Source organism: Nothobranchius furzeri, chromosome 5, assembly GCF_043380555.1.
Source record: "Nothobranchius furzeri strain GRZ-AD chromosome 5, NfurGRZ-RIMD1, whole genome shotgun sequence".
In the NCBI taxonomy this organism is placed as follows: domain Eukaryota; kingdom Metazoa; phylum Chordata; class Actinopteri; order Cyprinodontiformes; family Nothobranchiidae; genus Nothobranchius; species Nothobranchius furzeri.
This window is the reverse complement of record NC_091745.1, coordinates 41,395,814-41,420,176: the sequence shown is the minus strand read 5'-3', so window position 1 is coordinate 41,420,176 and position 24,363 is coordinate 41,395,814. Positions and strand designations below refer to the sequence as shown.

The 24,363-nt window shown below is 41.8% G+C and overlaps 1 protein-coding gene across 1 annotated transcript in view; it reads left to right on the top strand.

Annotated features, from left to right (window-relative positions):
• col14a1a (collagen, type XIV, alpha 1a) overlaps nucleotides 1-24,363 on the top strand; it is a 184,607-nt gene that overhangs the window by 144,264 nt on the left and 15,980 nt on the right. Inside the window, exons 36-41 of the mRNA XM_015949068.3 lie at nucleotides 984-1,037; nucleotides 4,622-4,717; nucleotides 5,095-5,148; nucleotides 13,247-13,300; nucleotides 22,383-22,436; nucleotides 22,530-22,601. Coding sequence (XP_015804554.1) covers nucleotides 984-1,037; nucleotides 4,622-4,717; nucleotides 5,095-5,148; nucleotides 13,247-13,300; nucleotides 22,383-22,436; nucleotides 22,530-22,601 — 384 coding nt within the window. The remainder of the gene's footprint in view (nucleotides 1-983; nucleotides 1,038-4,621; nucleotides 4,718-5,094; nucleotides 5,149-13,246; nucleotides 13,301-22,382; nucleotides 22,437-22,529; nucleotides 22,602-24,363) is intronic.

Below are 24,363 nucleotides of genomic sequence, written 5' to 3'. Positions count from 1 at the left end.
CAAGTCTGGTAGGAGAATGTTCAGATGATCAGATGAGACAAAGCGGGGTGGCTTGGCAAAACCTATTAGCTTTGTTCATATCCGAATCTGTTCAGGGTCCAGTTAAACCTCGAGATTACCCGGACATGTCAACTTTCAACGATCTAAATCCTGTTGAACGTCTGTAGAAGGAACTGAAACATCTGGAGAAAGACTCCTTTTCTCATAATAAGGGGGCCAAAATACCCGAAGACCGGTATTTTGGCCTGTCTCAAATGAGAGTTACACCTGTTTCACACGGGAAGCATCAACGGCGCGAAACTGCAGTGGAATGGTTCACTCACAAACTCCAAAGTAGTCCATTCACACCGGGAGAGTCTTGGCCGTGGTACGACTTCCTCACAAGGTCATAAAATCCCTCGAGACTTCCGCCATCTTCCACGCTGGTCTCGCGAGATCACAAGGTCCCTCAACACTTCAAAGGTTTGAGGTTTGCTTACACAATCCACCAATAAACAAAAAATATGGACATTACGTTTGATGTCATGTAGGAAGTTGTTCCTGCCAGGATTAAAGCCATGAAAAACACACGGCTGCACCTCTGGAACCATACTGGGAGTGAATAAGCTGTTGGGTCACATGAAGCCACATTTATATGAAATCGCATCGCTGTAGCACTTTTATTTGGAGAAATGCCACGGGGGTTTATACTGAAACAGTGCGTGATTTCCTGTCTAACAGCAAAACTAGAACCCGATCCCATCTGTAGCGGCGCAACGTTCCGCTGCCGTTCCACGCCGCTGATGCTTTCATGTGAAATGGGTTACAGGAATCATCGGACTCTAGTGATTAAAAAAGCAACAAAAAAGTTTTAATTAGGGTCCCATCCTTTTGTCCCGACCAGTGTTGTTATTTTTTTGTTTGTTTTTATTAGATGTCTGGTTTTACGCTAGAAACCTTTTTACAGACTTAAACTTGTGTAAATGTATTTATTTTTATTTCAGGGTGGTCCGGGTGTAAGAGGTGCCAGAGGAGACAGAGGGGAGCCAGGAGTGACGGTTGGTTTTATTTATCTCACTGCAGAATCACCAACACCAAATGAGAGTAGATCTTGTATAATGCTGCGGCACGCTCCAAGTTACGGAGATAAAAAAACAAAATCACCCCAGGAGCAAACAGAGATCAGGTGTTAGGACCAGAGGCCTAATGTTGGCGCCCACTGCGGTAAGAAATGGGAAAACAAGCCTGTTTGCTCAGCTGTCTGCTTACTGGGAGAGTGCTAGCATCATTTCTGAAGCGCATTGCTGCTCCAGTGGATGAGACCTAAATCTAACCAGTAGACCAAAGATTTAAGCTCAGTCAGGAGGAGAACCGAGGTGAGTTTGCATATTTCATGAGAATAATGATACAAACATGTTAATGTCGTATATTTTTTTTTAGTATTTGCTGATGTGCTCCTTTCTATCCAAGGACACAACAGAGCTCACCTTTTCTGTAAATGAAGCCAGAAACCAAATCTGTAAATGACAGAAAAACGGCGTTTCATCAGCTGCCTTTAGAACTTGAAACAGCTCAGAAATGCCATCTCTTCAGGTCATTTTTTCCTCCGACTGTCGTCATCACCACCCAGGGCAGGATACTTGCTGTTAAAAATATACTATAATTAAAGTCCATATCCTTTTGTTATGGCCCTCTGATCCAAACCTTGTAAAATGTGAAAAGGGTGCAGAAATTATAGCTTTATGTAAAAAAAAAAAAAAGGTTTCCAGTGCTCAACACGTGCATTAGCGATGGATAAGCACGTTGGTTTTTAACATAGGCGTGGGTTTTATTCAGCTTGCACATTCATTTGTGTTTAGATGTAACCGTACCAATTCAATTCAATTCAAGTTTATTTATATAGCGCCAAATCACGACAAGAGTCGTCTCAAGGCACTTCACATAATAAACATTCTAATTCAGGTCAGTTCATTAAGCCAATCAGACAAATGTTTCCTAAATAAGGAACCCAGCAAATTGCATCAAGTCACTGACTAGTGTCAGTGACTTTACAGCAATCCTCATACCAAGCAAGCATACAGCGACAGTGGAGAGGAAAACTCCCTTTTAACAGGAAGAAACCTCCAGAGAATCCTGGCTCAGTATAAGCAGCCATCCTCCACGACTCACTGGGGATCGAGAAGACAGAGCAGACACACACACACACACACACACACACACACACACACACACACACACACACACACACACACACACACACACACACACACACACACACACACACACACAAAGTAATGTGTCTATAGTTATATTGTGATGTCTTGGTAAATATTCTATTTGGTGAAAGATAAACTTTATTGTATTTATCCTAGTGGATCTATAATTGAACGGATAAACTAGTAGTAACACATCAAAAGTCAAGGAAACAAAAAGTTATTACCACTGTGGTAGTGTTTGCTCCTCCGTTCCTTTTAAGAGTTTTTGGACCAAGCCGAGATCTCTCTGGTAGTCAATGTTGGAAACTAGCTGAATTAGTGGGTTCAACCAATTGTCCGAATATTTTAATTAAATCTCATTTTTGTTGATTTATTCTCAATTTATTCACCAACCTGTCCCAAAGTTGTCTCACGTTCTGACTCAAAAGTTAAGTTTAAAGTGGAAATCAGGGTTTTTTTCTCAGAAGGCACCACCTAGAGGCAGAAAAATGTATTGCACCAATTGTGTGATCATGGCTGGAAGCAACGCCTCTTTCCTGAACGCGCCTCCAGCTGACCAACTGACTAAATGATCTTTGAGGAAGCTGCGCGCAAACCAAACTGCTTCCGTTCCATATTGTGTGGGAGACAGACTTGAGAATATGACTTTTATGGATTTTATGATTTGACAACATCCCTGGGAGCAGTGGGCTGCCAGGGGTGGGTCCAGCATCTTTCCTGTAACACGTAGCTTTTGTAGTCTGGGTTCACCCTCTCACCTTCTAATCGTTTAACAACCCCCCACCCCCACCCCCACCCCCCCACACACACACACCCATTCACACACACACACACACACACACGCACACACACACACACACACACACACACACACCCATTCACACATGGCCGAATCGCCCTTTAATTCAATATCAACTGAATAACTATTAACATTTCCATGTTAACTGTATTGTTGAACACATCACAAGTCTTTTCTTTGTTTTCTTCTCTGAACATGTGACCCAGGGCTTCTTGTGGTTTTGGTGAATCATAACCACATGAGCCTGGAGCCTGTAGGGTCTAGCCATGAAACAACAAACAGTCAAAACTAGTTTTGGCTCACTGCTGCCGCTGAACCTGTGGCTAGCAGGAACTTTGGTTTTCTGGCTCTTGTTGCAGAATTTGTGTCTGCACCTTATACACTCTAATAAAAATGACCCTCCAACAGCAGCTAATGCTACTGTCGATGGATGAAGTGCCCAAGCACAGCAGAGACAGCCAGTGGTATGAAGACTCCAGGTACCTAGAGGTGATGCTGATCGGGGACTGAGCGCTAAAGATGATTGACATTTTGTTGAACAAGATTGGAAGTTCAACCCTCAAAAAAATAAACAGCCCTCTGTTACTGTATGAATTGGGAAATGCAGAGTTTAATATATTTGGATCTGTCAGTTTTTAAAACATCTGGGATTTTTGTGGGAAGGTAGTAAGTTTTGATCTGTGTTGGTGAAGTTAAATGTGTTTTTTACAGTATACCTCTTTTTCTAATCGCCCCAGATGTCAGCATTTGGTTCAGTTTAAAGGAATGATTTGTTTATATTGAAGAGGGCTTCTGTGGTAAGATTATGAACAGCTTACCTGGTCGCACAGGTGAGCTAAATGCTGGGAGCTGGTTGAAACAACTCTAATCTCAAAGCTGTTGTAGCAGTTCACCTGAAAGCTACTGACATCATTATAACTCTCATCACCACCATCAACTTTGCACAACTATTTCAGCAGAATAATGAGGTTCTCACCCAAATGTGATAGATCTATCATTTCTGCAGTTAGAGTGCGGCCGTTTAAAAAATGTTGGAAGAAACTGCTACAACCTTGTTTTATTTTTTGGGGGTGGTGGGGGGTGGAGGGGCGGGACAAAGGCTTTGTTAACAGCACTAATCCACTTTTGAACTGCCTCGCTGAGCCTAGCTGTTGAATCCATCTCTGTTTCTCCAAACTGAGGCCCATCAATTAGTTACACCAGGGGTTCCCAATTTCTATTTTTTTGAGGACCCTCTTGCTCGTATCCAAGACAAGCCAGGACCCCAACCAAAACTGCTACATGCGTACACACATTAAATGTGATCATTTACCATCTTTATAAAGACACACAGAGTTGTAAATCATAAATGGAGTTCTGATTATACTGTAGGGTGTGTTACTGGGAGTTTATAAATGTAATTTTTACAAATAAATTCTTGCTAACCTCACAATCTCAGCAAAGACAAAATTGTGGGGACCCCCTGCAATTTAGCCCGACCCCCAATTTGGGAACCCCTGAGTTACACCATGAATTATTTGTAACTGTTGCATATCACTACTTCAAAATACCAAAACTGTTACATTAAGGAGATTCTAGTGTCTCTTTAGAAAATGATATGAATGTTTTACATTTGTCTTCTTAACAGGGACCTCAGGGCCCTACAGGAGAAGCTGGCCCACCTGGACCTCCAGGACCTCCTGGTCCTCAGGGACCCAGTGGACTCTCCATTCAGGGACCCCCAGTAAGACTGGTTGTCTTATGATTCTGGCATTGTTGTGAATGACACAACTTTATTTGAGCAATACATAAATATTTGGGATCATGACAAAAAATAGCATCAAAATGTTTCTTTTTTAAGGTTACTTACACTGGTACTGAAATGGTGCAGTTTTTTTATTTCCCTTTCTTTAGGATGTTCATAAAAGTTACGTTATGTTTTAATTTTAGAGTAAAAAGGTAAAAGCTCTCCAGCAGGTCTCCAGGTGTTTGTGAGCCTGATCTGAACCCTGCTGAGACCACTGTGGTGGTCCAGCTGGTTTGGTGTTGACTTCTCTAATCTTTGGTAACTTCTGACAACTGTGAGTCTATTAAAGACAAAACTGTGATGTTTGTTTTCAGGGTGTCCGCGGTGAGAAGGGGGAGAGAGGGGAGATCGGACCAGCAGGACCACTAGTAAGAACAACAGTTCCTGGAACATAATGGTTATTTATCGTGTGTGTTGAGACCTGCTGGTAGGTTTTACTACAAAGCAGCTACTGAACAGTTCCACAGTTCTTCTGAGTTTGAGCTGATTAAAGTGAATAAAAAAAACTCTGCAGGCTAAAGCAAACCCAGCTGGTTCTGCTCCGAGTGTCTGTAAATAAATTAAACCTCAATTATGCCAGAAACTAACAAAAGAGGCTTTTTACATTTCAACAAAAACACATTAAGGATGCAGTTAGGCTTGTTTCTAAACGACTGTTTTATCACGGATGTTCCAACACAAGCTGTTTGGAAGGAAAGTCTTTATTTGTAGACGAGCGTGGACATGATTTCTTTCAGTTAACATGTGCACCAAAACACAGAGACCGAGCAATTTCATGGAATCATTGAGATGTGAATCATTATTATTAGCATCTCCATTATTGAGCAGTCAACCAGAGAAAGTAGTGCTGAATTAATCTGATGGTGTTCTCCAACGGATACCAGCCAAGACGGAGTCTGTGCTCTAATCATCAAGTTAATGCGACTTCTCGAGAAGATGCACGTTTGTTTGTCAACTAATTCTCACAAAATTTACTTTTTTGACACATAATTGAAAAACAGAATTTGAGGTCTGTCTGTCTCTATTCGGGGATTCTGGAGAGGAGGATCCGTCGGAGAGTCGAACCTCGAATTCAAGAGGAGCAATGTGAGGGCTGAGCCGGAAGGCAAAGCTCTCGGTTTACTTATAATTATATTTTTATTTGTTTGACATGAAATCGTCACGATACACAGCTACTACAAATCCCAGTAAGTATTGGCTTTATCTACAACTGATATTTTTCCCCGTGTCCTGTACGCCTGTAAAGTACTCAGAATTGATGTCTGATGGCCAAAGAGAAGCCTTACAGTTTTACTCTCACAGGTGGGGCAGCCTGCATGAAAAAGTCACAGTGACAGATTATAATCAGAAATAATCACACCTTTAAAGGTTTAGTTAAACGTGTAGAGCGCATCGTGATAGTCAAGTCCAGAAGAAATAAAAGCACGAATCGGCATGTTGCCACGAGAAACGATGCGACTAAGGCCTAGTCCACACGTAGCCGGGTTTTTAAAAAAATTAATATCCGCACCTCAAAAAACTTGCATCCACACCACCTCGTTTAAAAAAACTGTCCACACACACCCGGATAAATACATTGTTAAGGACATGCCAGACCTGTAGGCGGCAGTACTTCTCCCGTTCTTAACCTCGTCCTTCGTCTGTGGTCTTCCGCAAGGAGCAGTAATTCCACTTGCAAAAACAAACAAGCAAAAAGCGCTTGGACAATTGATAAAGCGAGCGCAGCTCTGAGGGCATCCATGCTGTCGGCTAGTGTAGACACAGGTCGCACACGTGATGTCAGCATTTTTTTGTCGTGGAAAGTGACGTTGCGGACCTTAAAGCTCCGGTTTTGTCTGTCCACATGCAGACACCCAAAACGGAGAAAACGCAGATCTTCACTTTGGCCGGAGTTTTTAAAAAGATCCGTTTTCGTGTGGATGACAGGCCAAAACGTAGAAAAATATCTACATTTTGGCAGATTCCCGGCTACGTGTGGACAGGGCCTAAGTTTTGCTATGTTTCTCAGATGGTGGAAGCAGGATTTAACCAGAGACCGAACAAGAATATCCAGAGTAAGGCCTGCATAAAAGTTACCCTACAGTTTGTCATGGTAGACTTTGCTAGGGCACCCAGGGGTCATCTTAACAGCATGAGCAAAGATCGCTATTTCAGTGTTTCCTCTTTTAATTAAAGAAAACTGTCAGATTCAAAGCAAGTTCATATTTGAAGAATCATTTGGTGGAAATTAAATATACAAATGAATATAATCTGCTTAGAAATGATGGGAGATGACAGCATGGGACTGAGAGGGAACAACAGAGGACCCTAGACAGAACCCTGAGGAACACCAAACTGAATGGTGAGAAATGAGATCTGTGTCGGGACGAGGCTAGGAAGATAGACCTGGCTGACAGATAAGAGGGCAGCCACGGCAAAACCCAGATAAACCAGCCCAGCCTCTCGACGTGTGTGACAAGGTCAGGTGGTCTACTTCTTCACAAACCAAGGTCAGATCATAAATATGCTTAGTAAAGCTTTTAATGACTTGAACACACTTTGTCCTGCACAGACCAGATAATCCAAGCTCTTGAACCTGTTTTTTGGGTAAGAAGACTCCTTAAAAACCAGCGAAGCCACATTCAGTTGCAGTAACATTATCTTTGTTATGTTGTGATTTTACACCAATGAACGGCTTGAGTTGAGATTAAAATAATTTAATATATAAATTTACCATGAAGTAAAAAATTATGTTTACCACTGCCAAGTACAACTGCTGGCCAGTGATGGTCAACGTCAACAAGCTTTCAGATCAGGAGCCTCCAATGGTTTTTAATAGTTTTATAGAAGTATGGCAGCATAGTCATGGATAATAAATAGCTGCAACACTGTGGGGACACCGTGACTGGATTTAGTTAGTTTTCATATTTATTCTCTCATTTCTTTCCTGTTAGTTTAAAGCAGAAAATCTTTAAATTGGATTTTTGTTTACATGTTTAAATCCATTATTTCTACTAGGACTGCTTCGCTGTGATGAGAGGAGAGACAGTAGGTCCTCTCATGTGGCAAGAAGCACTTGTCTCCTCAGAGGGCTTCAGTACTTGCTTCCTCATGGAGAACATATCTCACCTTCGTTGGCTGCATTGTCCTAGTAACACACCCTGCCCCCTTAATGAGTAATTATGTGTTTTGTCAGACAGAAGATAAATAGTGTGTGTGTGTGCGTGCGTGCGCGCGCGCGCGTGCGTGCGTGCGTGTGTGTGTGTGTGTGTGTGTGTGTGTGTGTGTGTGTGTGTGTGTGCGTGTGTGTGTGTGTGTGTGTGTGTGTGCTGCAGTGGAGGAATATAGTAGCTTCCACTGCCCTTTTTTTAAAATACGAGGGGCTGAAGAGAACACCACAACTCTAAAGCATCAGTTATATTCCTCTGTCTATTACGCCTCCCGTTTCCTTTTCTCCTCCTGCAGTAAATACAATGTAACCTTGTCACCAGCGTCTTCTCCACCTCGGCATCAATTTGTCAAAGATTCAGCAGCGGTGAATAGCAAGCAGTATGTTGTGATCATCCTTCTCATCTTTCACTGTCATCCTGATATTGATCAGTTAATATTTTGTTTTGCCTGAGAGAAGAATGTAGGTGTTTTTATAAGTGTGAGGATAATTTAGACTTGTCTCCTAGTAGATACGCTGTAGATGTATGTGGTTTCCACAGCGTAGCTCCACAGCTTACTCCGCACTTAATCTTAGCTCTGTGTGTGTGTGTGTGTGTGTGCGTGCGTGCGTGCGCGCATGTGTGTGTGTGCGTGTGTGCACATTGCTCTGCAGCAAAGTGATCCTACAGCTGAACACCTGCAGAGTACAATTTTATGAGTTTTTCTCTGTGGTCCGTCTGCTTTGCTCTAAATGTTTTAGTTTGTTTTGAAAAGTTTTTATTGACAAATACAAAATTAAAAAATTACATTCTAATTCACCCTGGTGTTGAGTAATGCTCTATAATAAAATATCTCAAATTTTATGCTTAAATCAATAAAGTATAGCTTGTTTCAATTTGAAATCAATTTTAACGAAAGATGAAGGTTTTAAATGTTGACTCTGATTAAATCAATTAGTGTTTCTGTCGTTAAACGTCCCACCATCTACAGATGTGTCAAAATGGGAAAATGGATTTAAATCCAACTAAAACTGAATCCACCTAATTCATGAAGTACATTTAAAATGGCTAGTATTAACCAAAGTGCTCTACCTTAAAGACTGATAATCACCAGTTAGGTTTTATTTTGTTGAGAAAACTGCTCATATTATAGTTCCTTATGTGATGTTTTATGCATAAAATATTCAGAAATGAACAAAGTTAACATAGACTTTTTTAGAGTGTAGATGTTTGTTTTAGGAAATGTGCCTTCCTGTTATAACAAGATCTGTTTGAGTGATACCCAATAGGAAAATAAAGCCAGTTACAATCTAATGGATCTGTTAATGAAAAGGTGCAAAAGGGTTAAGAGAGAAAGATTGAGAAATAAATTTACAAAGTCTAGTCAAATGCATGTGTTTATAGTTTCAGGAGTGGAAGGCCGGTTGTGTTTTCCTGTAAATGACGATCGAATATGGGATAGTTGAGCCTTGAACCTTTGGGTACCATGACGTTGGGGCGTTTTTTTTTAATTTAAGTTTAAAAGATAAGGAACACTGAAAAAACGTTTTTAATGATTATTTCTGATCATAAACATTCATTCTGAGTTTCTCATGCAGACTGAACATGAAAATAGTCTCCCACACCTACCTGCTGCATTAGCGTCTGATAGAAAATAGACGGTGAAACTCTAGGATTCTCTAGGACAGATCTACGTCCCACTGTCACTTAACATTCATGGACTCACCCATCTTCACTCACGACGGGGAAGGCTGCTGTTGGTTTAGCGTACAGGAAACAACAGAGAACGTCCCAATGAGCATAAGCTAACCGTTAGCATTAGCAGCTTCACCCTACAGCAGAAGCTCCTCCAGTGGTAGAGTTGTGTTGCTGTTAAGCCTGATTTATGCTTCTCCGTCTGCGTCAGTGCGGAGACACGCAACACCATTATCCATCCTTGCGTAGGGCTCCGGCAGGCACGCAAGTACGTACGGAGTCGAGCCCACTTTTTTAAACATCCGTCGAACGAGACGGATTATGCAAGCTTGTGATTGGTCAGGACGCCGCTGTTGTTTACAGCGCCGCCATTGCAAAGAGAGCCGAGGATAACTAGCGGCAGACAGGGAGACGCTTGAAGAGTACCTCGCGAAAAACTTCTAAAAATATGAATGTTTAATTCTCCCGTGACTGGAGGAGTGAAAAGATGTGCAGCAAGCGTTTTATTTGTGGACGGAAATGACAGGAAACGTGGGTTTAGAGGTGGCGAGAGCATGAAGAGGTGGAGGAGAATGAGAGACAAATTTGTCCGTGTTAAAAGTCTCTTATATACAAAAAACACAATATAAACACACTATCTTGGACCGATGGATGACAGGATACCACAGAACAGCGCTACGCCCTCTGTTGTCCTGCCGGGCAATTGCTTTGCAACACTCTCCAGGAGACGGAGAAGTATGAGAGCAAAACGCTTCCGTCAATCCGTACGCGTCTGTCCCTTGTGGAGCTGATGGAGAAGCATGAACCAGGCTTAAGCCAGTCAGAGGTGAGATGACTTACAAGAAAATAATTCCTACTAGAGAACACTGCAAATGTATTGATGAAATGAGTTTCCCACACCTTTAAGATGATATAAAACACAAGTGAGAATCCACTGCAGGAAGAGTCTCTTTTTGTTATTGGGACAAAATCTTTTACACAAAGACAATGAGAATATTTCTGCGTATGAATATTGTTCAGCTTCTTGTTTTGTGCAGATGTGAAGGCTTATTCCTCTGCTACACGTGTTTGTTGAAGTTTGTAGATGTGTGATTGATGGAGACAGGCGCTGCTACTCCAGATGACGTAGTCATCGGTACATCAGCCAGCGTCTGAACAACCACACATCATTAATCACACCAGGCCTGTCCTCCATAACCCTGTCCTGTCATTTGTAGAAGTTTTAACCGTGCTAGCCGTCCTGTTTTATGAGCCATCCACTCGTACTTATGTGCAGAGAGATAAATCACTTCAGCACCTAATCTGTGAGCCGTTGGAGCTGGTTGTGTAGTTTGACCTGCAGAGAGGTGGATGAAGGTGAAATGGGGCAGGAGACGAAGCTGCAGGGTCTCCTGCTGGTATAAAACACCGAGTCCAGAAATCAGAGGGTGGCTCTGTCTGTAAATCAGTTTTATGACCGGTGTTGTCAAAGGATCGTTGAGCAAGGCAGAAATAAAACCTTAACTGTTTTGACCTTTGGTTCACTCTGTAAAAGTGTAATTGTTGTGACAGATTTACAGTGCTGCACAAAAGTTTTACACCACCACCAGTGTTTTGCGTCAAGGAGGTAGATTTTCTTGTAGTCTATTAAATTACTCTTGATTGGCAGCTCTTTGGGTTTTTTAGGGTATTTCACTCGTTTTCTGTCCAGTTCTTTTACCCGACCACGATATTAAACATCAAAGGTCTAAAAAACAGCAAAGCAATTTAAATCAAACTATTTAATCTTTGCTGTTTTTAAAAGAATCAGCAAAATTATTAGAAAAAAATTGTCTTTTCATACAGACTGTTGGTAGTAATGCGCTTACAGATCCTACTTAAAACTGGTTTACCAAGTTTTCTGTTGTGTTGGCAGAAAGTCGGTTCATCCCTTGAGTTAAGCAGCGTTTATCTCTCAATCGTTAATTCATAGGCCAGAGCTTCGCGACCTGAGAAGACGATATAAAAATGTTTGGGTCCTGACAGAAATGAGAGGAAAAGCAGTTAAAGTCTTTGAAAGACCGTTAGAACGTCCACTTTTTACAGGTTGTAAAAAAAGCTTTTGTTTGGGGGTCAAATATGAAAAATAAAGGAAAATTCAAGACTTTTCCCACTGGCACGTCTTCCAGTGAGGAAGCAGAGTCCGGGAACTTTGGGTTGGATGCTCCAATCTCTGGTGCTGAGGTCACTGAGGTGGTGAGGCTCCTCGGTGGCAAGGCTCCGGGGGTGGATGAGATCCTCCTAGAGTTCCTTAAGTCCTTAGGGCTCTGATGTCGTAGGGTTGTGCTGGCTCTGGCTCTGCAATATCGCATGGACATCTGAGGCAGTTCCTCTGGACTGGCAGACTGAGGTGGTGGTCCACATGGTGTGTTCCAGCTACAGAGGGATCACACTCCTAGCCTCCCTGGTAAGGTCTATTCAGGGATTCTGGAGAGGAGGGTTCGTCAGATTGTCCAACCTCAGATTCAGGAGGAGCAATGTGGGTTTCGTCCTGGCAGTGGAACGCTGGACCAGCTCTACACCCTTAGAGGGGTCCTGGAGGGTGCGTGGGAGCTCGCCCAACCAATCTACATGTGCTTGGTGGATTTGGAGAAGGCGTTCGACGCATCCCTCGGGAAAAGGGTAGAATGCCTTCTCCGGGTCAGGGATGAGGTCCTGCCTCAAGTAGATGAGTTTAAGTATCTCGGGGTCTTGTTCACAAGTGAGGGAAAACTAGAGCGTGAGATCGATAGGCGGATAGGTGCAGCGTCTGCAGTGATCCGGAAGTTGTACCGATCTGTCGTGGTGAAGAGCTAGCTGAGCTCTCGATTTACGAGTGGATCTACGTTTCTACCTTCATCTATGGTCACGAGCTTTGGGTAGTGACTGAAAGAATGAGATTGTGGATAAAAGTGGCCAAAATGAGTTTTCTCTGCAGAGTGGCTGGTCTCTCCCTTAGAGATAGGGTGAGAAGCTCTGTCATCTGGGAGGGATTCAGAGTAGGCCCACTGCTCCTTCACGTCAAGAGGAGCCTGTTGAGGTGGTTCGGGCATCTTGTTAGGATGCCTCCCTGGTCAGGTTTTCCAGCCACGTCCAACCGGGAGGAGACCTAAGGGAAGACCCAGGACAAGCTGGAGGTACCATGTCTCTCAGCTGGCCAGGGAACGCCGTAGGATTCCCCCGGAGGAGCTGGCCCAAGTAGCTGGGGAGAGGGAAGTCTGGGCCTCTCTGCTGAGGCTGCTGCACCCGTGACTCGACCCCGGATAAGCGGTCGAAAATGGACGGGTGATCAAGACTTTTGCACAACACTCCGTTGTCTCTGCATCATTTAGATATTTGTAAGATAAGAATAAAACATGACTTGGACTGTAGCTCCTTGGTGTAAACACATCAGTTTGATGCTTTTCAAATCAGTTTCTCCTAAAAGACAGCAAAGGCGGCCTGATGGAAATCATTTAGTGTTTAGGAAATCTGAATTTGTCTCAGAAAACCAACTTATAAAAAACTTCTGAATAATTTTCTAAACAAATTCACACACGAGGAGTTTTAATGCATGTGTTTTCTCTGTCTGATGTGTGTGTGGTAATACTGTTTGCAATGGGTTTGTTGTTTTAGTGTTTAACATTCATGCTGGTGTTTTGTTTAGGGGGTTCCTGGGAGTCCCGGCTCACCTGGTAGAGAAGGCCCACCAGGACTCAGGGTAAGAAATTCAGCCCAACATCTGCTGCTGGGATTGGGAAAATTTCACAGTTGTCTGGTTTCACATTACAGATGTCTAATTTCTTTTAAATTCATTCTGTTTAGCTTCTGACAGTAAGGTGACATGTCTTTGATGCAAACGATTGCATCAAGTGCAACCCATGAATTAAAAGTAGAAAGTAGCAGTGGGACTGCTTTGACTGTGAGCTTTGGCGTTGTCATCCATCTGTGCCACTGAGAAAACCATCCAGTGTTTGGCAGAATCTAAGATTTTAGATCCAAATTCCTCTGCCTGGTTCTGCCTTCTGTCACATCAATAAACACCTGTCGTTTTGGTGCTTGTTGATCTCATTTTCTTCTGCTTTAAAATGCTCCTTCAGAAGAAAGCTGGAGGATTTGGGTGAAGAAAAATGAATTGAATCGTGTTTGTTTGATTTTGAGGTCTCTGGATGTGTTGCACCTGATGATCCCTCGGTGTTGGGTCTCAGGAAGCCTCCTCTCTGTGGTTGGCTTGGATGATTGGTGTTTGATCTGCTGGAGAGTGTTCTTCACTTGGCTGGATGTCATGGGGGTGCTTTAATTTATGTACTCGTCTACCAGAGCTGGTATTCTGCCTGGGCCGTTGTATCTTGTTGAGCCTAGTCATGGCTTTCTCTGTTTTTGTTGTTGCAGCTTAAGAGCAGCTCGATCTGTTTTATTTCAGGGTTGTTTTGTTGTGGCTTCAAAACACTGATGCAAATGCAACCCTTAAAACTGTAGAATTCATTATATTTATTTTTTTGTGAAAGGCTGAGAGCAGCAGATGAAAACATTTTTGCCTAAACTTCTTCTCCAACATATATTTCAATAGCATCAAAAAAGCAGATGTGCACCAGGGACAGACCTCTTTAGTAAAGCCAGTTTAAAGCCAGGCGCATCCACAGGCAGCCCAGTGCTGCTGCAGAATTTTATTGAAATGTATATTTACATTCCTGAAAAACACCTGCTTAAAATACTTGAAAACATTAATTTTATGTACCTGTTTTATATTGAACATTTGGTCAGTTTGACTAGTTTTATTGCCTTAAGTTAAATGTTTGACTGAGCAGTGTACAAAATTAGACTTCAAGAGTTGGTTAAATTCAGAGTTCAAAATCAGATTCAGGTTCAGAAACATTGTGCAGATAAGGGTTAGCCCTAGCCACATCATGCAGATAAGGTGGAAAATGTCTAGATGTTGTTCATGAAAATTGGCCCATGTCAGCTCTTGACTTACCCAATCTCTACATCTCGTATCTGCAACACATATTTTAAATAAATTGTAGCTTTCAGGCAAACAGTTAATATACCAAAAAAAAACATTTCCCAGATCGAACCATAGTTGTGTTTCCCAGCTGTGTCCATGATCTAAATGCCCAGCTGCGTTGGTCTGAGTTTATGTCTCATCATAAACCAGCTCAAGTCTTCCTCCAGTTGTTGAGAACTGTCCTGCTCAGGTTTTAAGACTCAACATTCACATTAGATGAGATCTCCTTCAGACAGGCTCAGTCGCACCAGCTGGCTGACGCCGATGCTGGCGGTGGAATCAGCCTGAACGGTGCCCAGCTGAGCTGTAAATACCAGAACAGGAGAAACCAGCCAAAGGGTGGAGATGCAACAGGCTGCAGGAGAAGGTTGGTCCAAATGAGAAATGTGATAACAGGAGAGATCCGTCCTGGCCCGGTTCCTAGAGAGGTGGAAGACTCGGCACGTCATCCATCTGCTGTCTGCTTGTTGGCGTTCAGTAGTCCTGGTGCTCATGCCTAAAAGTGGAGCTTGTTAGAAGAACTCGTGCACAGTTTTCACGCCTGTCATGTTGCTTCCTGTAGGCCTTCAGCGTGTTGGCTTGAGTTTCTTACCACTGCCGGTGGGGTTTGTAGTTAATTAAAACAGAAATTAAACTCACGTTTTATTTCAGTGCAATACAAAATGTCTCACTGTTTGTTACTTTAAAACAGCCCTGCTCCTGTAGTATCAGTCTTGTTGTAAATACTGCAGCAGGAATATTTAAAATAACATTGTTGTTATGTAGACCCAGTGAAGCGTGACGTCACATAGATGTGACGCTCCCTCACCTCTACCCCCCCAGCCTCTGGCTGGAGGACAAGAAGCCAGCACCTCCCCGTGGACCACCGTTGTGTTTATCAGTTAGTTGTTAATAAACAGAGCTAAATAGTGGCTAATTAAAAATCTACCAGCATGGTTAACGCACATAGAGCTGTAAGCTGCACAAGTAAACAAAAGGAGAGAGAGTAGGGCTGGGCGATATGGCCTAAAATCAATATCACAGTATATTGAGGATTTCACTTCGATAACGATAAATGAACGATAACTACAGGAATGTGCAGAAACAAAAGTTTTCCACCAGATGGTGCTGTGACGTGCGTTAAGTTGAGTCACGTTTTTACGTGACTTAAGGTGATGCAGCTTCTTAAAGGGACATGAATGTTGCCAACCTACACACATGTTTTCATTTTTATCATCAAATTTATTGACATGGGAAAAATTATCTCGATAAGAGTCAGAAATGTCGATAACGATAAATTTTCAATTTATTGCCCAGCTCTAACAGCAAGCATTAAATTTGACATGTTTCCAGTTGATACGACACTGAAGGCAGTTGTTTACAGCCTATTCTAGAGGATAAACCTCCTGCATGGTGGCAGACAAAAATAAAAAAGTTAAATATCTGCCCACATGTCCAGAAACAAACAAATTACTGCCGTTTCATGGCTTATATGCATAATTATATAATTATGCGCGACAGCAGGGGGCGGAGCCTGGAGAACCGAGCGGATCCAGCACAGCAAGGCAGAGCTGTTCTGCTGATCAGTCCTCAGACACAAACGTGTGTGAAAGAGACAATGCCGGTGTGGTGTGTAGTTCTGTGTGTCTTGTTACATAATTACACAATATGTGTTGTGTAATGGTGCTTTCCACACAAAAAACAACTTCCTGTATTGAATCTACCTGTCTATGCCTGTCTTCTGCTCTCTGCTGGAGTATCTAAGTGCTGCAGGGAGCGAGTCCAGGAAACTGATCTGATCAAATGAGCCTTCACAACAACGCTCAGTCATTCACCCATTCACACGCTGGTGGGGATGAGCTACATTGTAGCCACAGCTGCCCTGGGCTGCACTGACAAACAATGGCGCCACCGGTCCCTCCGACCACCACCAGCAGGCAAGGCGGGTTAAGTGTCTTGCCCAAGGACACAACGGCAGCATTCTCTGGTCTGAGCCGGGATCGAACCCACAACCTTCCAATAACTGGACAACCTACCTCCTGAGCTACTGCTGTCCCATAAAGGTCTAAGCTCCAGTTGACTGTGATAAAGTTGCGTTGTCTGCTCATAAAAAAAACGCCATCTCATCTTTCTTAAACTGTTTTCACAGAAGCCATTATTTAAGAGTGCAGACAATACTGTGTGCTAAATCATTCAAACATAGATTTCAGTGACCAGAAATCTGATCTCTATTTAAAGGAGTTGTGTGTTCTCTACTCCTACACACGCTTTTAATGTGGGACCAGGTTCCTGTTAATGGGGTCTCCAGATTCTCTTAAAACAACCTATCAATCAGTTATTCCTGCAGAAAGCAAAGAAAAGGACAGAAAAGTGACTATTGAGTATGTATGTTTTCACCTGAAGCACTTATCTGATCATTAGATGTTTTAAAGGGGCCTTATCTGTGCTAATTTCCCTGATTGTGACATCATAATAAGGGACTTTTGGAAACGGCTCGTTTTAGACACATAATTCCTGAAATCGAACACTGACAGAAAACTGAGGTTGTTTTTATTCACGTTTGGAGTGTTTATAGAGGCAGTGGAGGCCCCCACGACAACACAAAAGGATGCAAAATGTCAGATTTGCATAATATGTTCCCCCTTATTAGCTAAAACGTTTCATCATCTACCTGCACTGTCCAACGCGCACAGAAAGCGCTGCATGTTTGCCAATGCAGTTATTTGTTGTAATCATGCTAAATTGCCAGAAAGCAATCTTAGCTGTTATCAGCTGGAAAAAACAAATCAGACATAGGTCACAATTTATTTTCAATCTGTTCTCTGATTGGTACAAATGTTACTGCGATGCCTCTGTAAACTCAGACTGAATTCAACAGATAAAAGAAACACAGATTAAATTCATTTCAGTTTATCTGATGCTATCTGTGCTGCAGCAGTCATTTGTTAGCAGTATTCATCTGACAGTAATGTAGAAAGTACAGCAAACAGTCATTTTAAACAAATCCTGATTCGGGCTTGTTGGAAATACACGATATGTTAAAACCCTTTTAAAAGTCTGGCTGAAAGGGTGCTGCAGCAGCAGCCTAACAACTGTCTCCTGGGTGTTTTATTTGTCCAAACTGGGATAAAATGGACCGTGATTTTGTCTTTGGTTTCATTAGAGAGCTGTTTCTGTCCCGGGTCTGGCTGAGAAGATCCAGATCTTTTCTGAGATCCATGCTCATAAAAACCTGACAGGTTGACGCTGTCATTTGGCTACAGTCGTGTGAGACTGAGATTAATCCAGGACCTCTGAGACTTGAGCTCTGCATTTTAATTGAATTGCACGTCACCCTTCTGCAGCAGATGTGGTTTGAAATTGTGAAGGTGATTTGAGTGTGCATGCAGAAGTTGGAATTAAATGAGCTTTTATTGTTTATTCAAACTTGCGCTCAAACCTTCTGCAGCTGAATGTGACAGCGGAAATAAATTGTCATGAGTTTTATTAGCGAAGGCGGGAGGCTCAAGTTCTTATTTTGGATTTTAAACAGAAATAAAATAAATGTAAAAAGGACTACAAGTGGTGATTCAGTACTCTGCAGAACTCTCTAATCAGTGTTTTTTAATTAGTTTTTATAATTTTTTTGTTGTTGGTGGATTTTTTTTACTGTGGCTGCTTCACCCACATCATACGATGAAACATTTAGAGGACCGTCCAGACCTCGCTGAGATTTTATTTATTAGACATTTAACACTGACTCGTGAGTCACTCAGGCTTTAAAAAGCCACCTAAAGGCTGAAAAAAACTGCTGTTATTTAATTAATAAAAAACAGTTTCTTATGAAACAAGTGTGTTTTTAAATGCTCTAAAACACAATATGACATGTACAGTAGTGTTTTGGCTGCGGGCAATATATTATTTTCTACAAGAATGCTAAATTTAGTAGACCATTGGTGCAGGACAATCAGATCCTGCATCAGGTCTAAGATGGATTGATAAAACAACAAAGATGATTTCATTTACTCAAGACACTTCATAATGCTGAGAAATGTAATGTTTAATGCATACGACTTGATTTTTATCCAGCACTATAGATGTTCCTGAGAATGTTGCTTTAACATTATTAAGCCATGATGAAAGCCCCTCTGGCGTTGTTTTACTCGTGTTTCCTGTATTTGTGAATTAGTCCCTCAACGTCTTGAAGACTTGAAGATCTAGGCACACAGGTGTTTTTAAATGTTTGAGCTGAATTTGAACTGTTGAGAGTAGGTTTGCCGTATCTCTGACTGAGTGACTACTGAGCGAATGATCTGATGCTCTCTTCTGACTGCTCAGGTGAGAAGCTCGTGTGGCTGATGGCTTCTGATTATAGATGGTTACAGAGTGAAAATTATTCTCATCAAACTTAAAAACCAAGTTCAATGAGAAGCTTTTTTTTTTTTACTAATTGTTTTTCGGTCACTCTGAGTTTAACATGCATCATAAACTTTAACCCCTTTATTCTGCATTAGCCGCTGATAGAAAATAGACAAATAAACGCTGAGATTTAAAAATCCAGTCAGATCTGCGTCACACTAAAAATTAAAATTCATGGGCTCATCATCTTGATTTGTGACGAGGTTGACTTGGCATCCAGGAAACAGCAGAGATTGTCTCAGCTAGTACAAGCTAACCATTAGCATTAGCAACTCCACCACACAGCAGAACTCCTTCAGGCTTGTGTTATTTGTGGAGATAAAACATCAGCGTTGCAAAGAAAATGGAGTCAGTGGTAGAGTCACGTTGCTGTTAGCCAATCCGAGGTGAGATGTCCAAATATCAGGACTCCAGATTCTTCTGTCTTCTGCTCCCCTCTGCTCTGGTTCACTAGCCTGGCAAGCAATCCTATGTATGTAAATATATAATCATAAAGCATTGGAACAATCTGGTCGTGGGGCAGAGTCTACAGTTCAGACTGTCTCCACATGCAGTTGGACAGTGTTAGAGTAGGAATTCGAGAAACGTGATTGGTAGCTAAGACTCGTGCTCTCATTGGTTCCACCCAAGTTCCTCCCACTGACGCTAGAATCGAGACAAAAAGATTCGTAACACTGTAGGATTTGAGGTTTGTACCTGTAGAATGAAATGTGTGTTTTGAGAGTTTTGATTTCAAACTTGTACCTTGATTTTTTCAATTTGGAAGTCTGCTAGTTACAAAACGAAAGTTTCATGTTTCTGAGTGAATGTTTGATGTTACAAAATGAGTAGTAAATGTACAAAATTAAAGTTTGATTTTACAAAATAAAAAATACATGTACAAAATACAATGTTCCTGTTACAAAACAAGAAATACAAGTACAAATTGAGAATTACAAGTTTGAAAACTAAAGTTACAAGTTACGAATCCAAAGTTACATGTGATGAAACATGTTCGAAGTTACAAAACTTGGTACAAGTTACGCTGAATATTGTCCCAATCCTAGTTCCATATTAGAGCCAACCAGAGCAACAAACAACGTGACATATTCACCGCTTTGGGAATCAGTCAATGGCAGTTCACCATACACGTAGAAGAAGCAAATAAATCTTTTTTGCTAAATAAATGACTAAAGTGCCTCTATCTGCTCATGTCTCAAAGAAAAGCCCAAGTCTAAATGGTCCAAAGTTGATTCCAAAGCTGTTTCAAACAGTGTCGTTCCTAACACCATCTTTGTAGTTCTTCATCTTTGTAACTCAACAGGGAGTCTAAAGCTTGGTTTATACTTGACGCATTCACTTTCCGCGCGGTGATGCGGCTCGCGGCTGGAACGTGCTTCACAACTCGCAGTGTTTATGGTTTGTGTGGCTCGTCTCTGTGGTGAGCCAATATTCTCCCAAACTGAACGGGGCAGCATGGAGCTCTACAGCATGCATCCAACATTACACCACAGTAGAAGTAGAAATTACTGTTTACAACATGACATTTCAGCATTTTTAACAGCGTTCTCGTCTTTTCCTACAGTGCGAGCTATTTCTCTCCAAGAACTATTAACAACATGTTGATCACGGTGATCTTTGAGAGCTGAATCATACAAATGTCTGTATTTACGAACCTCTGCCGTGCCGGTCCGCCATGTTTTTCCGCGTCCGACCGTCCGCGTGGTTAGAAATTTTCCGAGGTGCGCGTTGCGGAAATCTTGGGCCGTGCGGAGACGCGGTGGAGGGGCGTGGTTGTTAAAATGACGCAAAATGACGCAACTTTTCCGCGCGGAGCCGTGCGGACCTCGCGGACGCGTCAAGCATAAACCAACCTTAAGTCACGCCCACCTACTTCAGCATCACAGGACCCGGGAAGAATGAAAAAATAAATGCAAGTCGACGGGGCTAAAAACGCTATTTTCTAATTCCGCTTGTTATGTTCCATGGATTTCACATGACATGTCCGTGAATTTTAAAGACAAATTTTGATACAAAGAACGTGTTTATTTTCGAATAGGGGAAACGATATTTTAGGTTTTGTGTAAGTCCAGGACTACAAATGCGCTTCACGAAAGTGACGTCATCAAACCAGACATGGAGAAAACTGAGGGAAAAGGGCTGTAAGTTCAGCAAACTTACAGCCCTTTTGGTGGAAAGAACCACCATAAAATCTGGTCATGTGGTAAGTAGCAGCTACGCTAGGGGAGAGGAGATTGTGTGGTGACGTCACATATGCGACGTGCCGATTTCTGGTGTGTAGTCATGCTAAACACGAACTTTTACAAGCTGATAAATCTCAAAGTACATGACTGGCATGGTCGAAACACCCATCATTACTTTTCATTTAAAGTACAGTACGACATATGTGTGATCCAGGGCGTAAGGCAAAGCGGATTAGAAAATAGCGTTTTTAGTCGCATTGACTTTTTGCATTCTTCCGGGGACCCATGGTGTGGAAGTAGACTTAGGCTCCCTATTGCAAAGCCCCCCAACAAACATGGTGCAGTGATTGGCAAGACACAGAAGTGTTCGGGCCAATGGTAGACCTGCTGAGGCTACAATGGAGCGTGGCTAGATTTCTATGCTACTGGCTCACTGCTAGTTCCTGAAACAGGAGCACCACAGCCTGTTTCCCACAGAGATCGACTCACAGGGATAAAGCAGACCACTGCAAATGTATCGAAAATAATTTGTGAACTTGGTCTTCAAGTACAGCAGAATAACTTTGTAGAAGACAGAGAACTATTTGCTACTATAAATGTTGTTTTTCAGTCTAATGTCAGCTTTCCAACATTTTTTTATGTTTGTTCCACTTCAAAGCCTAATTAATGCATCTGAAAGACAATCAGGATTCATTATGAAATAAAAGGATCCTTCAAACCGTTTTCCTGTAATCTGATGCTAAGTTCTTCTTCCAGACTGCTTTAAAACACTGGATTTGTTCAGCTGAAATAATCCATAAATGCTGCTTCAAACAAGCCATCATAATATCATTATACATCATATGTCCTAAAACCCAACGGTCAGCCTGCAGAGCTGCCAGCATGAGGATAAAAGCTGTTGTTTCACTTTAATATGTTCTTCATTAATAATCTCAGCATCAAAGAGACAGTTTGAGTGTTCAAAATAAGTTTGGATATCATAGTAAATCTAAGTAAAACCTGCTTCAGATTGACTAAACCTGGTTTATAAAGGGTTCAAACCAAACAAATATGTTTTACAGAGTATGATGAGAGCAGAAGAAACATCTGTTCACTTGGTTTTCTTCAGGAGATTATATCTGAATTGTTTTTGAATGTAATTTGTCCATGTCAGCGTCATCCACTGGCTTCCAAGAATTTCCCAAACTACAGTGAAGAGCATGTGCGATATGATAAATGTCTCATTTGTTCTGTTTCAGGGTCAGACGGGGAACAGCGGACCACAGGGACGACAAGGACCCACAGGACCTGTCGTAAGTTGGGTTTATTGATATGTGGACCATCCTCTAGGAAACCACCTGTTCTGTCGCAGCTTCAGTCATCTCATATCCTGTGTATTCTCTCAGGGAGCGCCGGGAGCTCCAGGAGCTCCAGGACCAGGTGGGCCAGCAGGGTCCACAGGAGATCAAGGACTTCCTGTGAGTCCTAATGTCTTACTCTTTTTGGTTATATAAAGCTTTACTTAGTGCATATTTTTCAAAACAAACATAATTTAACCCTTCATTTTAGAGATAATGCAGCCTTTTATCGTCACCCTTTTAGTTAAAATCAAAAGATTTAGATGATCGTAAAGGCAAATGCTCTCACATTTGCCGAAAACTGTAAGTAGTTCATGTTTGTTGTTGTTTTTGTAAAATCTACATCTGTGTGAGTGACACACAACATGGATGAGAATCCTCAAGTGAAGCTGTTAAACTCTGTGTAACCATAACAGATGACGCTGTGATGTTGGTGACAGCTAAGCTGGTCTCGGGTCAGCTCTCCAGGCCACACACACACACACACACACACACACACACACACACACACACACACACACACACACACACACACACACACACATTCAGAAAGAAATGCCATGTGTTTGAAATAAAAAAATTCTATGAATGCACAGAAACACAAATATATATATAACCATCTCTGATCACATCACCCCTGTTAGTCAGCAGCTTCATTGGCTGCCAGTAAAGCTCAGGGTCCACTTCAACATTTTACATATAAGACCATTCATAATCTTGCTCCCTCTTATCTCTCACAGGTCCAACAAGTCACTAAACTCTCGCATGCTCAGATCCTCTGCTTCCATCCACTTGACTAACCCACCTGCATGTTATATCACGATGGGATACCAAGCATTTAGCAGATCAGCCCCCTCCCTATAGAACTCCTTACCTGCTCACCTTAGGAACATGACTAGCCTGTTCCACGCTAATATCAAAACTCATCTCTTCAAAATTGCTTATTCACTGTAAATGTTACTAGTTTTTTATCTGATGTTTTATTTGGGTTTTACATTTTCTGATTGAATGGCGCCTCAAATAAAATGTATTATCATACATACTCTATCATCTATCTATCTATCTATCTATCTATCTATCTATCTATCTATCTATATCTATCTATCTATCTATCTATTTATCTATCTATTTATCTATCTATCTATCATCTATCTATCTATCTATCTATCTATCTATCTATCTATCTATCTATCTATCTATCTATCTATCTATCTATCTATATCTATCTATCTATCTATCTATCTATCTATCTATCTATCTATCTATCTATCTATCTATCTATCTATCTATCTATCTATCTATCTATCTATCTATCTATCTATCTATCTATCTATCTATTTATTTATCGTAAATCCTCTAATACAGGCCCGGGCCTGTATTTGACTCAAGCTCATCAAGCTCCAGGCCTTTATTGGAAGGAGGACCAGAATTAGAGGCAGGTCTCAATTTCTATTTGAGCAAAATGAACTAATGGTTCGCTGGAGTTTTTGACAATTAAAAGTGCGCCCACATTTTCAAAGTTAAACACATTTCTTTTAACAACGGTAGTTCCTGCTTCAGCCCTCTCCCCCCTCCCCCATGCGCAGCGCCGCAAACTCACTGATGCGCCTGCAGCCTCTCGGAGTTCCTGCTGCTCTAAACATTAAAATAATTATTTCATTTTCTGTTCCTCACTTCTGATGACCTTCAATGGTGTCTGTTTGTTGCAACAGCAGGTACAAAAACTAACTTGTTTTTATTTGACTATTTTTCTGTCCTGTCTGTTTATTATCTTCCTGCATCTCCTCTCAATCCTAAAGAGAAACTGCTACCCGCCTTCATATATATTCACCTTATGAGTTACCTTTGAACTGCAGTTCTAAAAGATCTACCGACCGCAAAA